The following is a 17,172-nucleotide window of genomic DNA, read 5'->3' as shown; positions in this document are numbered from 1 at the left end:
GTGAGGGTGCTCACACACTGCCCACCCTTGCCAAAATGGCCTAAAAAACAATTGTTAAGACAGGAATGTGGGTGTGGATAGCACGTGTGAATGGGATACCCAACACTGTCTGAGAAGGTGTTTGTCCAACCAGCTGACGGTTATCTTCCTTCATTAAAGTAATGAGGGAATTACCAAAAGACTTCTGAAACAAAGGGGGGTTCAGCTTGAAAAGAAACATACAAAAATTTATAACAGTGGGAAAGGAGCTTGGAGCGGGAACAGAGTAGCAGTCAAAACCTGGTTTGACACTTCCAGAAGTTCCAGGCAGCATCACAACCTCTCTTCAGGTCTGAGTGCAGAGTATCCTTCCTTCTAGCTAGGGACTGACAACATGGTGTGCAACAAGTAGGGACTCACATCTGGCGGTGTAACTCACTCATAGGGTGCTTTCTCATTGGCATGTACATCTGCATGTACATTCTGCAGGCAGCAGAACAGGTATACATAAAGCTGGAGTACCCACACCTCCCACAGAAGCAGTGTGTGAGCAAGGGAACCTATACTCCCAGAAGGCTTGGTGTGGTGTTGCTTGTTACTGTGAATATGTGGCAGCGTGTGGGATTAGAACTTTTAAGGATTAGCTATAGAAAAGAATTTAGAAATTTAAGTGTATGCTAATATTTTTTACCTGCTTAGTATTATGGTTTGTCTATTGCATTGCTGATACTGATCCTGGTCCTGATTTGGTTTGAACTATGCAAATTGAGCAGCACATTCACAGTGACACTTGTAACATGCAATTTCTTCTCACATAACTGTACAGAAATTTTTAAAAGTCTTTACGTTACCTTAATTGCTCTTCTAGGATGTCTAGATCCTTTCTGTAACCGACACACTTTTCATTCAACTTCTCTTTTTCTTTTTCACAATTAATTAAACGTTTTTCCAAGGCTACTTCTTCAGCTTTAACCTTAAAAAGCAATTTTTTTCATTACTGTACAACAATAACCTAAGCTTCTATGGCCAATAGGCTTTTTGAAAAGAATGCTATAAAAACTATGCTCTTCCTTTTTTTCTTTCTGGTAAGCCTGTAGATAATTCTGTTGCTCACTGTTGTGAAGAAAAGGAAAAGGGCAAAGAAGTTTTCTTTTTTTCTGTCATTTGGGAAAAAAGTAATGTTATTTTGGTTTAATATTTTAGGGCATATTTGTGGTTGGCAATCTCCTTCCACAAGGAAAGAAGTCTAATCAAATAAAAAGCCTCTGTAAAAGCTAACTGTCTCAGGCCTGTATTTTGCCTTCCCATAAGGCAGGAAGCATTAACAATTTTAATCACTAGAACTTTGGGAGATGACTTCATTTTCATCTTAGCTCTTCTCTAGCTCATGTTTCATTGAACAGGTTATACCTGTGGAGTCAAAAGAGTTCTTTTAAAAGGATCATTTACTTTTCAAATGTAAAATTCCCAGCTGGCAAGCAAGAGACAGAAGAAACGGCATCAGTATTAGGGTACCTCAAAGATGCAGACTGTCCAGACTGTGCGAAGACAGTTTAAAACTGAATAACTGAAGTTATCACCACAAACAGTTGCTTACCCTGTCCCACCTCTCTTAAGACTTTGCCACCAACAAGCAGAAACAATTGACCCACAACCCATTGCTGTTTGCTGCACAGCTTATTGGAAGAAGCAAAATCCCAATAGCAGGGCAAACAAGTGAAGAAAAAACTCTTACCTTTTCTAATTTTTCAATTATTTTCTCTTTATACTTTTTGAAAGCTCTTGTCAGCTCCTCTGTGTTCAACAAAGCTTCATTTCTTTGCTGTTCTGCTCTGCAAAGAAGCATACCAATCTTAAAAATCACAAATTTCAGTCATTATGCAGCAATCTCCTCCAGTTACTAAAAACAACTACTAAATTAACTGCTTCAGGTAACTTACTTTCTTCTTCCAACTTTCCAAGCCCTAGATAAAAAACGTTACACAAGGCATAACTTAACTTTAAATATCATTTTTGCATATTAACATAAGCAAAATTCCAGTAAGACTAAGATGTACAAATAAATACTTTTGATTCCCCTTCAAAAATAATTTGATTCAAATCATCCTCCTTTCCCTACCAGTGAAAGCCCGTTTTAGAGACTGGGATAGTGTGCATGACGAGGAAGCAGAAGACAGCAGTGCTCCTTAAAATTCAAACGGCTTAAGGGGAACTAGAAAAGATTTTTATACTGAAGGGAGCTCTCATGATGGAATTATGGTGAGACTGACAGGAACTGAACAAAGGATAAATTATTTGGGGGATACTGGAGAGATGGCATCAATAATAGTAAAGGAAGCTGAGACTGGGATGATATCAGGTAAGCTGCTGTTCAAAGCAGCAACCCAGACTGCCTACTATTTCGCTCTATTGCTCTGGGCGCCTGCCACTTTCTTACTTTCCCCTACCATTACTCACTAGGGAAGAAGTTGGAACAGTAACCTTGGGACAGCTCAGCTATGCAGTCTGTTCAGGACACCCAACACAGGCACACAAGTATTATCGCTGCTCAATAACATTTGTTTCTCTTCTGCTAAGGGAACTGTGGGGACAGGGCAAGCGCCTCATCTAAGTACAGCCTACCCTCAGATCAGCGTTTCTCAGTCTGAGGAGCACTGCCTATGTGGAGATGGCAAAAGTATTCAGAGAAGGGGATAAAGGGATTTCAGAATAACAAACAAAATAGTGTTAGTCTAAAGCACTTCAGTTTGCTTGGCCAAAGAATAGTGAGTGAGTGGTTGTAATTACTGATTAAAAGCACACTGTAATAATTGTTAATACTAACTATAACACCGTATGTTGCCTTTAACACCTGGCAGAAGCTCAGATTTTCTAAAGTACCAAAATATTTACATTTGCAACTAGTAACTAAGTACAGCTAGTTCCAACCCCACATGCTCTGAATAAACAGTGAACATAAATCAACACATATTTCTTCACCAGCAGTGCAAGCCGCACAGTATTTCCATTTGTCTAGCTATAGGAAAGCTAGAGGTAATTTAATGGGTAGATAGACAAGCCAAACAAGGGGTTTGCATTCAAAAGGCTCAAGAAATGCTTTCTTAAGTCATTAATTCAGTTAATTTTTGCCTGAAGTAACGCAGTTAAATGAACTGGGCAGGTAGGAATCTTTTTATTTATTCCTCTCATTTCTTTAAAATCACATTTTGGAGGTGATAGGATTGTATATGGTAACTTGCAACAGTAGAAAGAAATTACCTAACCCTCCCAGTAGCCACACAACCACTAGGCTAAAGAAGGCAATAGGAAAGGGAAATGGGGATTGGGATGGAATTACAGCACCCTTTTCAATAGTACCATATAGACTGGTAAGATTAAGGATAACAAAAATGTTCTCTCAATTAAGTTGCGCTTCTATCACTTCCCTCACACCAACCCCAAAAATACAGCAGTCAGTACTCCTGAATACTGAGCACATGCTGTAGGTTCTTGCAAGACAAAGTCAAAAACAATTCAGGAAAAATATATTCTGGACATATTTCAGCACTCCACTGCAGTACATCTATTCTGAAGGGAAAAAACAGATGATAAACTGGTTGCTAGTGTACGATATCAGCCTGCAGCTACCAGAAAATTTCAAGATTTAAAAAGTGCCTATTTAAATAAGTATCTTCACACAGAATTTCCACTTTTTTTTAAAAAATAACATTCATAAAGCAGAGAAATTATTTGCTTCCACAAATTAAACATCTGCCAATGGAAATAAACACTTACGCACTATTATTCTGTATTCAATTTATTAAAGTTACTTAGCTACCTCTTTCCTTGCTTGCTTCGTTCAATTAACTCCATTTTCAGATTTTTATAGTCCTTTTTATATCTTTGCAACATGCTTTCTCTTTCCATTCCTGTTTTCCGGCTTTGATCTAGTTTATCTTCTGCATCTCTAGCAAATAAACAAAGCATAATTAAAAAATAGGAACTTTTTTGTAAGGAAACTAGATTTTTGTTGTTCTTTTCTGCACATGATGCTTGAGAAGCACTAGTCAAACACGCTGCAGCTCTCAAAACCCGGTTTGGAACACCCACTGTCTCCAGACTCCCCAGGAGTATGTCTGCAGTCTGGAGTGGTATCCAAACCTCATCAAGAGGCATCAGGTGTCGTGACTGCTAAGGACTCAGACAGTTGACTTTGTGTCATGAGATCTGAACATAGAAATCATCATTTTTCTGGCAATAGGTATAACTGGTCAGGATACATATGTGGGAAACAATACTAAAATATAAATTAAATATAAGTATTTTTACTTGCTTTGTGAAGACAGACTATTGAGATATTAATTAAATATTATATAGCATGAGGTTGTAAGATAAACTGACAGCCAGGTATGTTTTCCTGACAGCCTCTGGACACTGTTTACCTTAGCTTTATTTGGCATTTGCCTTGATCAATCTATTAATGAAGAAAGAATTATTTACACCACATGCTGCACAGTCGTGTTTGAAAATATGTATGCTTGTTTACCACAGAAGATATGCAGGTATGTAGCATACAATCACTCTAGTCAGTTATAAGGGCACATTCATGTTTAGCGTACATTATAAACTGGCTTCTTTTACCAGCCTTTATTATTTTGTCTCCATTTCCTGAAGTACGTTCTCCATATCTAAGATATCAGTACAAAATAAAACACCTCCTTCCTCCTATATATGCCTCCGAAATGAAAGTTTCAAGCCCCAGATTACATTACCCACACAGTACCAGTAATCATGTCATCCTGAAAAAGAGATTGGACTAGCAAGCAGACCACAATAAAATGTTGATTTAAAAGTACACTTATTACCTCAGAATTTTATCTTGAGCTGAAACTTCTGCTTCCAAGTTTACAATCTGTTCTTTTAACTTCGGAATGCTGACTAAACTTGTACCTAAAGTCGACTCAAGATAAGAAATCTGAAATACAAACATATTTGGGTTACACTAACACTTGCATACATACCTTCAGGGGGGATGCACAAGAAAAATCTGCTTACTGAATGACACAGTGCACTTAACCTTATTGTAAAAGATGCTTGTTCATCTACACAAACTGACCTCCAATTTTCTGCTCATTTAATATCCTTCCAGTTCCCTAGCACCATTCCAGGGTGGTATGCTGTCTAGCAGAGTAATTTCTTTATAACTTGATCTCGTCTCTTGCTTTTCCCCAAAGGTTTATATTCTGCTATTTGTTCTTTCCTTGTCAGACAGTCAAACGTTTTATTTATCTACTTATTTGTACTGTCTTGGAGATAACATTTCTCACACAAAAAGCATTAAGCATAGCTATGTTTTAATGTTACATGTAAACCAAATATAAGAATATAGTTGTCCTGAAAAAAAACTGTACATGCAAGTGTATATTAAATCAGTAAAGATTTATTAGATACAATATTTCCTTCTAACTCACCTTCACTTTTTCAAAATAGCAATATTAATCTAACCTAAAAGGTCAACATTTTTCATTTCCTAGACAAAATGACTACTGTGCCATTATTATTCACATTAATATTAATGTAGCTCAAACACATGAACACATAGTTATTGAACTATTTTCTTACATGTTGTATTCTTCATTCTGTGACTTACTGGCTTTAGATTAAACTTTGGAACATGAATAGATAGAATTCATAATTAATATAGTTGTTTTGCTCACAGAGAAATAGATTCCAAACTATTCTGTTCCAAGATTGATTCTGAATATTATAAAGTTTAATATTTTATTTTTTCAAAGCTTAAATATGAAATTTAGATAGATTAAGACAAGACAAAAAAATAGCATGTTCTGTCTGGAATTACACACTCAAAAGCCATGGTCACTGAGGCGGTTTTTGGGTTTGGGTTTTTTTTTTTTGATGAATACGCTAAAGATACATACTCTTGTTTTTGACTGCATCAATTCAAAGTTCATTGCTTCCACTCTGTTCTTTAGGTAGTGGTTCTGAGAAGCCAAAGATGCATTTTGCTCATGAAGGGCATTCAGCTTCTCCTTAAGACGTTCATTTTCTTCCACAGTTTTACCAGAAGTTGTGGATACTGAGTAAGACTAGACATATAAAAAGGGGTTTTTATATATACATATTTACACACACACACTTATATATGCATACATAAGCAATATATACATCAATGGAAACTCTGCAGAACAAATGTATTTAAATCATGTTTGAGAGTGCTCCGTTGATATAATTTCCCAATGCTAGAGTATATCAACTCCAAGCCCTAAAGCAAAACAATATTCATAAATATAGCAAAGAAGAGAAAACAAAAGTAATAAAAATAAGTAATGAAATGCAATATTTACTTCAGATTTTCTTTGAAAATCCTGGCAAGATGTTTTACCAGCATTTTTCTTACAGTTGGAAAAGCCTTGATAGTTGCAATTGGGCTGAACAAGGTCCTCCACAGTGAAGTCTACAGCCTCATCGAAGCAGCGGCCATAATGTTCACTTGTACTAGTGCTAGGAGGGAGAGTAAAAAGTTGCTACACCATTTATTCTTTATTATTTTTAAATTGCTCATAGAGAGTATTCATAAGAAAAACACAAAAGGACCTACTTGCAATAATCCATTACACTGAATAGGACAGATTTACACTACAAGAGACAGGCTGTTGTCATTCCCAAACACACTCATACCTGGAAAGCTCTTCCTCCACAGTTTGTAGGTTTTTTTCAGTTCTCCTCAGCTGATTCTGTAATGACTGTAAATTTGCGAGCAGGTCTTCATCAGCAGCACTTTCAGAGCAAGTCCGCATACTATATTCCATTGGTACCACACATATGGCTAAAATAATATTTAATATTAAAACATTTTAAAATGCAAATACTATTTGCGAAGATACTTCTAAAGATACTGAAATAAGGCAAATAGAAAAAAAGGAAAGGAGGGAAAAAAAAAGAAAAATACAAAAAAGGAAATACTGAATTTCTAAATGTAAACATACATTTTGCACGCTAACTCTTCCCACATCCACTAGATAAAAATTACTCTGTACAAATTGCCTTTTTTAAGAAAAAGGGTTCTCTATGTGTTCATGAAGTACGAGACGTTTCATGAATTGCCACTTATGAAAACTGGAAAAACTTGCTATACATTAGTTGCCAAAAATTTCTTATACAATGCATCTCAGTTACTTCAGAAATCCCATGCAACTGGCAGGATGCCTAAAAAGGTCAGAGCATACACACAACGCTGTCCAATGACCAGCGAAATTTTAAAAATCAGAGCAGCGAGGACTTGGCAGCACAGAGGACGCAAGAAACTAAGCTGGAGGGGGAGGGGGGGCGGGGAGAGAAGGCAGCCTTCACCACAGCAAATAAGACTTTGCAGACCGGGCTTAAGACATCTCGATAGGAAACGGTCAGATGATTCAGAGAAACCAATTCTCCCGGGCCAGGCGCTGCCGCCGCCCGCCCTTCTCCAGCAGCACCGGGGTCCCTCCGCCGCCCGGCTGTGTAGGCCGGAGTTGACCGGCACCGGGCCCGGCTGTGATCCCTCCTCAGCCTTCCCGCCTCTCCGCCCGCCTCTGGGTGGACGGGAAGCAGCGAGCGGCGCGCCCCCACCTCAGAGCCCCCTCCAGGGACCCCATTGCCCCCTCCAAGCCCCCACGTCCCTCTCCGCAGGAGCCTCCGCAGGAGCACCCACAGCCCGCTCCTCACCCCGCTTCAAACAGCGCGGGCCACAGCAGCCGAAGCCCGCCTTCCCCGCGAAGCCCTGGCAGCGCATGCGCAGCCCCCTTCACCCCGCGCCCCGCGAGCAGCGCACGCGCGGCCGCCGCGGCTGCACCTGGGAGGGGGAAGCGCGTGCCGAGCAGAGGTAAAACCGACCTATCGCGCTCCTCTGCCGCGGTGCACTGTGGGCGGGTGGAGCGCTGCGGTGGCTGCGATTGGAGGAGCGAGAGAGCGAGGGGCGGGGACGGCCCCGCCCACGCCCTCGCCCACGCCCTCGCCCACGCCCTCCCTCAGCGACGGCGGGTGGGCTCCGCGCAGGGAGGATGGGCCGGATGCCGTTACCGTGGCCCCGGTGGCGGCTGCTGCTGCCGCCGCCGCTGCTGTTACTGCCGCTCGGGTGCTTGGCGCTGCTCCTGCCGCCGCCCGGTGCCGCCGAGTTCAGCCCCTCCTTGGACAGCGACTTCACCTTCACGCTTCCTGCCGGCCGCAAGGAATGCTTCTACCAGCCCATGCGCAAGGAGGCCTCGCTGGAGCTCGAGTACCAGGTCGGGCAGGGCAGGGCAGGGCGGCCGCGGGGAGCCGGGAGTCCTGAAGGGAGCTGCCTTCCCCGGGCCGTGGGCGGTGCTCGGCGGTTCGGCTGCCGGTTCCCGTTCACACAGGCGAGGCTCCGCCAGCGGCGGCGGCACCGCCCGCCTCTGCTGCCGGGAGCTGGTTCCCGCCCTCCTGGGGTCCCTCACCCCTCGCCTAGGCCACGGCTGGAGCCGCCTCACGGTCCTTCGCCAGCGCGGCCCTGCGAGCGGTGCTGGGCTCTGCTGGCCTTGCGTAGCGCCCGCAAATCCACGTTGGAATTACACGCTGTTAAAAGCTGTGTCTTTGGGAGAAAAAAAATACTTTTACAACCTTCTTTTAATTTTTCTGATAGATTTTTTTTTTACAATATCTCAAGTTGCCGTCCTTTAGAACGGCAAAAATGTAGAAAGTGAACGGCTTGTGACCTCGTGTAGTAGCTCTGAAGCATAAACAAAATTGTTGCTGATGCACAAAACCCTTACTTACCTATCTTTGTGTTGATATTAAAAACCTTTTATCTCAATCACGAAAGTTTTTCAAAAACAGGCTTATACAACTAGACTAACATTAAGGTCTGGATGCCCTTCTTGGGAAGACTTTGAGTTCCCCAGATATCTCTCAGAAAGATTTTGGCCTTTTTTTTTTTTTTCTTTCCTTAAAATAAAGATTATTTTCAGTACAACAGGCACAGTGAGAGAAGCTGCAGTGAATATTTTCCTATCCTTCTTCTGTGCCTCAGAATTGGCTGGGATCTGTCTCTCTCCACCACCCCTGCCCTTCCCCCCCCCCCCCCCCCCCCCCCCCGCTCACCAACTAAAAATACAAAACTGAAATTCCTGATTATTTTCTAATTATTGTTACATGCGGAACTGAACAAGAATGAAAGATTGAAGTGTTCAAGCTTTGTTCAGAGCCCTGTCTAAGCAAAGCAGAAGTTTATTTTGCACTGACCAAGTATTTTTTTATTTTAATCATTTTCAAAGTAAAAATTTTATTTTAGAACAAATGTGTATAACAGTGAATTTATTTCTACTCAGGCATCAATGTCACAGCGCTACTACTAACAGTAACTATTCATCTTTCTATTTGAATGTGTAGAAAAGGAGCTCTGAATGTTATTGGAAATAGATTTATTTTGTATGTAATTATCCTGAATTGTTAGTGGCTAAAGCATAGGAATATTTAACGTAGAGATGCAGGTCATTCTCCAAAGACATAACGCAATAAACACTGTGCTGGTATGAAGTTTTGTTCTGAATGTTTAAATTATGTCATAGCCCTAAAGATATATCACTGTGTATGTTTTTTAATTTGATCAGCTGTTAGCTACTAATTTTCTTTGTCCTTTCTCTTTTTTTGGTAAGTCTCCAGTGTCACTTTAAGTCAGTGTAAACTTTGCCCTCCATTTCAGCAGGAGCAGATTGCTGTACTCAAATAGCTCACTGGAAAATGAGCAAACAAAAAATTCCCTAGTGTGGACCTAAGTAGTGCCATAAAAATGATCCCCCTCTGCCCCATTATGCAGTTACTACCTTCCCTATAGAGAATTTCTGCGACACAACAGCTGTGGTGATACAACTGTAGCCATGTTACACAGGTAAAGCAGCACGGCTTTGTAATACTGTATAGTTACGAGCTTAGGAAGTGAAATGCCTTCAATTCCCTCTACCTTTGGGAAATGAGAGTGCCCTGGGAGAATTCAGACCTTAAATCTGCATTAAAAGGTGAGGTCTGTGGTACAGCTTTGATTGGCATAAGAAGTCTATTCCTGTCTTTGACACAAAATTCACTCAACAAAGAGATCTAGGATGACACTGCATAGATTGTGTTCTTGTACAAATATATATATGTCTATACATAAAAGTGACAGATCTTTGTTATAAAATTTATTTTCTACCACTGAACTAGCACTGGGGTACTTACCTATCAATGACGTCTGCCATAGAAATGCTAGATTCAGACATCTGTTGGTATTCTTACAGGTTGTCTAACCCTGCCCATTGATAAAATTGTATGCATTCTTAAAAACAATTAGGGAAAGGTTCAATATAAGCCTAGCCTAGCATGATTAGATCATATTTAGTTTAAGATTTGAAGTGGCTAAAGTGCTTTTGGGTTGAACCAGTTTTTAATCTGTTTCCGATTAACTTGGTCTGAACTCATACAGACAGATTCAGCTTTCAGATTCTTTCTGTTTCAGTTCCCTTACCTAAAAATGTTTGCCTTCCCTAAAAACGTTGCATCAGCAATGCAAACAGGAATTCCACTGGTTGGAGGGGTTTTTTTTGTTTGTTTGTTTCACAGGTTCTAGATGGAGCAGGATTAGATGTTGATTTTCATCTACTGTCTCCAAATGGTGAAACTCTAGTTTTTGATGAAAGAAAATCAGATGGAGTTCATACGTAAGTTTAAAATCTTCAAACTTAGAAGTGTTACATAAAGTATTTTTCTGGTTTCTTTAACAAATACAACTAAAATAAATGTTGAGTACTTTTTATTCCTTAGCATTACAGAAGATTTTCTAATAAATAGGACAGTTTGAGAATACCAATTACCTTTTTATATAAACACTGTATGCTTTTTACATGGATCTTACCATGAAGTGAAGGATATTTTTGTTTTAATGATAGCTGTTAATGGTCAGTGAACAAAAATAATTATTGTGGAGTTGAAAAAGGTGCCCACATCTAATATGAAAAGATCTTGTCGGTCGTATAAATAATAAGCTGAAAAGTCCCCTGTTTTTCCAGTCCTTTTATCAAAATATGTAGTAATTATTGTAATTTTACTGTAGGAGATAAGAATTCCACTCATATTACAGCTTTTTTGTAATGATTAACGATTCAAAATCCCAATAAAGGAAAATGAAAGTAAGCTGCTGTCTTCATCATTATAAGCCTTTAGAGTTAGTGGGATTGTTTTGCTGTGACTGTGCAATCTGTAATGTGTCTTTAGAGCTCTTATTTTTATATAAAAAGCATATTTAATTATTTCTAAGTGCGTGATTATCAGTCTTTAAGAGTAAAGCTTGCTTACAAAATGTGCTTTTTGAGAACCAGCACAAAAAGTGTAGTTAACTTAATGACATTTTGCTTACATACACAGGGTGGAAACAGAAGATGGGGATTACATGTTCTGCTTTGACAACACATTCAGTACCATTTCTGAAAAGGTGATTTTCTTTGAACTGATCCTGGACAATATGGGAGAAGATGGACAAGATCAGGAAGACTGGAAGAAGTATGTTACAGGCACAGATCTCCTAGATATGAAATTGGAAGACATTCTGGTTGGTATTTGATCTTTAATTCTTTTCAGTGTAAGAACATTCAGAAAAAAATGCAATGTCATTTAGCCATTCTGCCTTGGTCTGGTGCATCATCCTGGAAATTATTCCAGTTCCATATATTGCTTTTACTGATACACGAAGTCTAGCACCATGCATCTCTTGCTTCCACACAGAAGCTTGAGAATATTTTCAGAATAGACCCTTAATCAGCAGGAAGAAACTGCCTAGCTCTGAAAGCCACTCTGTTTCCAACCAATTCAGCTTCCTTTCTTCCTACTGCTAAAATGGGACATTTTTCCCTAGCAGCAATGAAATGAATATTTATAGTATTAAAGTATTGCTTAATCCCAGTGATGTAGCTGGAATCACTGCATAGATTTTTTTTTATCCATGTTTGAAAATAAAGTACTGCGTTAGCCTTTTCTTCCCATCTTCGCAGGAGTGCCCCAAACAGTGTATGGATTAATATTTTTATCTTCAATAATTTATGTATTACTTTATTAGGTTTTTTCCCCCCAAAATTTTATTTCATCTTTTCAAACTAATAAACAGGACAGGAGTTAATCTGTACTACACTGCAGGTTCACCCTTGCAGACATTGTATGAATGGTAATGTTTGCTTAAACTGTATGCTGACTCTGTTTGGTATAGGATGAAGACAACTGCCAAGTCAAAGCTTTTATATCCTCTCATGATCGTTAAATGTTGAGATTACTTTAGAAGCAGAGGATTGTTTGGTGTTTCTGTACCACTGTTCTTAGGGCTTGGTAGGATGCAATAAGTCATTTTGTTTGCTCAAAGCTACAGACAACAGGTATCTTAAAAAAAAAAGAAAAAACCCACAAAACACAAAAACCCCCACCAAACCAACATCCACAAACACTAACTGAATACACTGGTGCAGAGAATGACATTGTTTGTATTCTATTTATTGCAATAAACAAAATGCAGATTTTTAAACAACAAAACAAATTTAATGTTGAAAGTCTTTTATAGGTGTATGATACACTTTTAAATAGTTAAAACCAAAAACAGAATCTGAAAAACTGGCCAGATCTTCTTTAAAATTGGTAATCAAGGCAATTAGAAAAAACAAAGTTTATAGGGGAAATTGCGAAGAAAATCCCTCTCACGCTAATAACAAGCAATACTTGAACAGATTTGATAGCTACGTGTGTACATACTGGTATCTCTTCCAAAAGAAAAAGAAATGCAGAACTTGTCTGTCTTTAAGAGCCTCACAGGTCTTATGAAGTAGGTAATTTTTTTTAAAGTTAACATTAGTATTTGATGCCATTGTTTCCTTAGTCAAGTTATTACTTTACTTGGAAGTTCTGTGAGGACTTACATAAACACTTAGTAGTTTAACTTTTTAAATATAAACAACATTTGCTGGGGAAAATGGGGAATTGTGTCTTATTTTTAAAGCTCTGTTACGGTGTTGATGTTCCTTATTGTGTAACATACGAACTTCAGTATCATCATAAAAATATTTGGCTTCCAAAATAGCTCTTTTGAAATATTTGTTAAATATGCAACAGAGAAAATGTCCATGGAGAAAATATTACTGCTGGGTTTAACTTTTTTTTTTCTTAAATTTATAGCCTCCTGTTACTGCACACATTACTCTTCTCACTGAAAGTTCCTTCAGGGAGCCATAATTATACATAATTCTATCAAGAACATAAATCAGCACTTCATGAGATCAGCTTTTAGGCTGTGATTGTTGATTAAGTTGTGGATGAAACTTTAACAGATTATAGGACCAGGTGTTTACTTTGTAAACGCAGAATAAGGAGTGGATCTTGAGCTGCTGTTGTTATGGCCAGAGTGCTCGTGCACTTCCTCTGGTTCCCTGAGACACACTGTGTGTCCTTTGTAGGACCTCCGGTTGTCCTATTCACAATTTGTCATCAATATTCTGCTTTAGTATCAAAGCTGAGGCAGCAGTTTATAGACGCTACAGGGAAAGCATAATAAGAAGATGGGAATATAACATTACTGTACTTCTTTTCTTTTGCTACAGCTATAGTCCTGATGGTAGTTTGCATTAAAAAGTGCCTTAATTTGATTATCCAGCAGAAAAAGAAAAAAATGTACATTTGTCTGCTACTACATAACTTGTTTTGAGAATAGTTCTGTAGAGATAACTGCTTTTTACTTGTCTGAAAACCTGGAATCATAGCTCCCCAAGATACATGGAATATTAAAAAAATGATTTTAGGTTTGATTTCTCTCTCTCACCTCTCTAGCCTGTAAAAGAGAAAAACCAAATTACTATAGAACCTTAATGCTATGTTAACTAAGCCTTTTTAGGTAATCTACAATAAACAGCCTAGACAAATCAATGAAAAATCTGTGATGAGGTATATATTTTAAAGTGAAATTAACTGTCTACTTGGCAAGAAATTAAATTACAGGTGGTAATATAGTATTAATATTTTGTACGTGTTGCAAGCTATAAATTTAATTCAGGTGTTCTTTTTTCTTCTAAAAATACTCTTTTGTTACTTACCAGGAATCTATCAACAGTGTGAAAGCCAGATTAAGCAAAAGCGTCCAGATTCAGACCCTGCTCAGAGCATTTGAGGCTCGTGACCGAAACATACAAGAAAGCAACTTTGACAGAGTGAATTTCTGGTCCATGGTCAACTTGGGAGTAATGGTGGTGGTATCAGCTGTTCAGGTTTACATGTTGAAAAGTCTCTTTGAAGATAAGAGGAAAAGTAGAACTTAATATTCAGTATGATCATAACAATATTAACAGGTATGGGGGGGGAGAGGGGGAGCAATAAACTCCTACAGGAAAGGAAAGGAAAAAAAAAAAACCCATGACCTTTCACATTCTTTTGAACAGGCAGTAGACATCAGGTTTTCAATTCACGTTGGGCTTTTTGGTTGATTTTTGGTGGTGGTCTTGTTCATTTGTTTTTTTAACATGAACAGAATGCTGTGCCCCAAGCTCTTCCATTTTTGCAAGTGCTACTAACTATTTTTTTTTATACTTGTAGCATTTGTAAATGATTGTTAATGACTAACTTATGCATAGTGCACAGGATGCTTGGTGCATATGCAAAGTAATGTTAATACTGTCATTTTTTTCATGTTCACATAAAATTTTAAATGGTAACTTAGACATTGGTTTATTTGCTGTTAAATGTTGAGTGAATTTACGTATGTGCCCAAGTGTTTACAGGATTGGGGCCCACAGGGGTAGTCTGTAGTTACTGTCATTTATCTTCAAAAAGTTATGTGTTTTTAAAAAACCTCAGCTTTTGTTCTGTGGCATCCTGGAGAAACACTGGGCTAACGTGAGAGCAAAATGAGAACTCTTTTTTTATATACACATGACTAACATCAGCACTTTAAAAAAGTTCACCATCAATGTGAACTTGAGTCAGTGTTGAAAAGAATTGGAGAAAATAGGTGCAATTCCTGTTCATAAATCTTTCTGTCCTGTAGTTGTACAACCCTATTTTCCTTTTTGGCTGTTACATGAGATTCAAGAGACAAGTGACTACATGGTATACAAAAGAAAAATGCACACATGCCTTGAAGCATAGTTTGTGAACTCTTAATTACTCTAACCTCATATAATAGATAATTTTCAAGACATCATTTCTCATATTATTCTTTCCCTTTAATAAAGGGAGGAGGTGAAAACATTACCTTAAAATTAATTTTTGTGGTCTCAAAATCCCTCTTATTTGCCAGTTGGGTTTTTTTTTTCTGTCTACTACATCTATGACTAATGTAGCAGTTAATAGGGTGATTTACATAGGCATGAAAAACCAAAGCTATTCACCTAAACTTTCCCTTTTTTGCTCACCTTCACAAGTCTTTTAGCTGTGTAAGTACATGCAGTTCATATGAGCAGTGTTTCTATATCTAGCTATTTATATAAGTAAGGCATGAATTACATGAACAATAAGTACAGGCTTCAAATTTTAGGATCAACTGAATATGTAATATCACTTAACTAAGGTAAAGCTATCCTCAAATCAGTAATTTGTAATTTCTAGATGAAGTGGCTTTTAACAGTGTAGTGAGGGTATGGAGAATCTTTACCAAAACCCCTGGTGTGTGAGAATTAATTTTTTTTTAATGGTTCAAAGTTAGTCATTTTTACCCTGTGCCAAGTCACTGGAATTTCCTGTATAAATGCGTTAAACTACATTTCATTACAAAAGTGTTTTTAAAAAACACTTTCTTAAAAAACACTTTTTAAAAAAGTGTTTTAAAAAAAGTGTATGTATTAGTGTTCTGCCTGTTGTCAGGTCATATGGGTATGAACAGCAGAATTGCAACTTTGTGACTTTCTGTGACTAAAAATTATTTTATAGAGATAAAACAGGGTCAACAGATGCATGAAGAAACACTTTGTTCAAACGAAGCAGATGCTAGCAAGGGCTACAGTACATAGAAACAGCACTTCAGCTTCAAACAATGGGACCTAGCAATAATATTTCTAAATAGTTTTTGTAAGCAAAAGTATTATTCCTTACGCAGCTTGTTGTAGAGGGCTCCAAAGGCTGTTGAGCAACTTTTTCTTTCTGCAAAGCTGTGTCCAAAATAAGATTGTTTCCCTTTAGGGTTCTGCATATCTTCTTTTTCCACATGATGCTTTCGATTCTAAACTACTTGGAATTAGAAAGCTTATTTCTGTGATCAGGACAGAGTCTAGGAAAAATTGATTCTTTCTTTTAGAGTGGCAAATAATATTTTTCTGCCATCTCCCTGTACATCTCCCAGTACCAATACACCACGTATCTACATCAGGGCATAAGCCAGAGCTCACTGAAGTCAACTTCCAAAGTTTTGATCAGGTCCCTTCAGGACAGGCAAATAAGATTCTTTGGGCTCTGCCCATTTTGGTAGAAGAGGAGATCTATCTTTGCTTGCATCACTGTAAGCACGATGCTGCAACCCATCTGCAAAACACTGAACCAGCTCTGCAAAGCTGTGACTAAGACATCTACCTCTTATATTAAAGCTACTAGATTTCGGCTTAGACCTGCAACAGATGAGTTCTGCCAAGTCTTCCAAGGGCACCTCAAGGGATTAGGTTCCCCAGCTGCTCTGCTGTGCCTCTCCGACAGCAGTTACACATCCAGTGGCGAAACAGTACGATGTATTAGCTTACGCTGCTAATGAATGCAGACTTCTCTAAGCAAAGACCCAAGGCTGAACTGCAGCAGTTTCTCCAATTACAAATAGCAGTTTCTGGTAGAAGGAAAATAACACAACAATTGTCAGCAGAGTTCAGCTGGAAGAAATTATTATTTTGCAACTAAGAGCTCTGACTGTATTTTCTCCCCATTCAAGGTTCATTATAGAAAAACTGAACAGAATAACTAGAAAGGTAACTGTGCTTTGACTTTGGCAGCTGGAATATGTTTATCGTAGGTGAAGGATTTGGCATTTAAACTTGCAGCTAAATAAAATTCCATTTGGATTTTGAAGAGTAGATTGCTTTTGATTGTATAAAATTTACAAAGAATATAAATCTAAATTTTTTTCTTAATGGACTTTTTATTCAGAATTAAATGTTTTAAGACTTGCAGATGTTGAATAAAATGATGCAAAACTCGGAGATTTTCAATAAATGAAGTTTAAACCTG

General features: G+C 38.4%; 2 protein-coding genes across 10 annotated transcripts in view; one reads left to right on the top strand and one right to left on the bottom strand.

Annotated features, from left to right (window-relative positions):
- The window catches only part of CCDC18 (coiled-coil domain containing 18), a 25,731-nt gene extending 17,705 nt beyond the window's left edge, over positions 1-8,026 (bottom strand). For 4 of the 9 annotated variants that reach the window (XR_015698601.1, XM_087730509.1, XM_087730508.1 and 1 more), the window contains exons 1-8: positions 7,681-7,722; positions 6,658-6,805; positions 6,324-6,480; positions 5,898-6,065; positions 4,824-4,933; positions 3,797-3,925; positions 1,715-1,811; positions 831-952 (exon numbers count right to left, since the gene is read on the bottom strand). Coding sequence is in view for 3 of the 9 variants with exons in the window: in XM_087730509.1 (XP_087586635.1) it covers positions 831-952; positions 1,715-1,811; positions 3,797-3,925; positions 4,824-4,933; positions 5,898-6,065; positions 6,324-6,480; positions 6,658-6,788 (914 nt within the window). In the remaining 6 variants the exon portion in view is untranslated. Of the gene's footprint in view, positions 1-830; positions 953-1,714; positions 1,832-3,796; positions 3,926-4,823; positions 4,934-5,897; positions 6,066-6,323; positions 6,481-6,657; positions 6,806-7,353; positions 7,461-7,680; positions 7,748-7,848 lie in introns of those variants that run through there. The other 5 variants (XR_015698600.1, XR_015698596.1, XR_015698597.1 and 2 more) reach the window with 5 other exon arrangements.
- TMED5 (transmembrane p24 trafficking protein 5) lies at positions 8,025-17,172 on the top strand. Its single transcript, XM_009468364.2, has 4 exons — positions 8,025-8,237; positions 10,567-10,664; positions 11,368-11,551; positions 14,070-17,172. The coding sequence occupies exons 1-4, from the start codon at positions 8,025-8,027 to the stop codon at positions 14,286-14,288; spliced, it is 714 nt and encodes a 237-aa protein (XP_009466639.2). The 3' UTR covers positions 14,289-17,172.

This window comes from Nipponia nippon, unplaced genomic scaffold (genome assembly GCF_047370975.1).
Source record: "Nipponia nippon isolate SJK-2023a ecotype South Korea unplaced genomic scaffold, ASM4737097v1 scaffold_5, whole genome shotgun sequence".
Classification (NCBI taxonomy): Eukaryota; Metazoa; Chordata; class Aves; order Pelecaniformes; family Threskiornithidae; genus Nipponia; species Nipponia nippon.
The sequence above is the reverse complement of the archived record's forward strand: the minus strand, read 5'-3'. Positions and strand labels throughout refer to the sequence as shown.

Bases quoted from the DNA above. Each gene is read 5' to 3' on its own strand.
- TMED5 (XM_009468364.2), top strand. From the start codon at position 8,025: ATGCCGTTACCGTGGCCCCGGTGGCGGCTGCTGCTGCCGCCGCCGCTG. The intron at 8,238-10,566 runs GTCGGGCAGGGC...TTTGTTTCACAG, and splicing joins CGCTGGAGCTCGAGTACCAG to GTTCTAGATGGAGCAGGATT. The intron at 11,552-14,069 runs GTTGGTATTTGA...GTTACTTACCAG, and splicing joins TGAAATTGGAAGACATTCTG to GAATCTATCAACAGTGTGAA.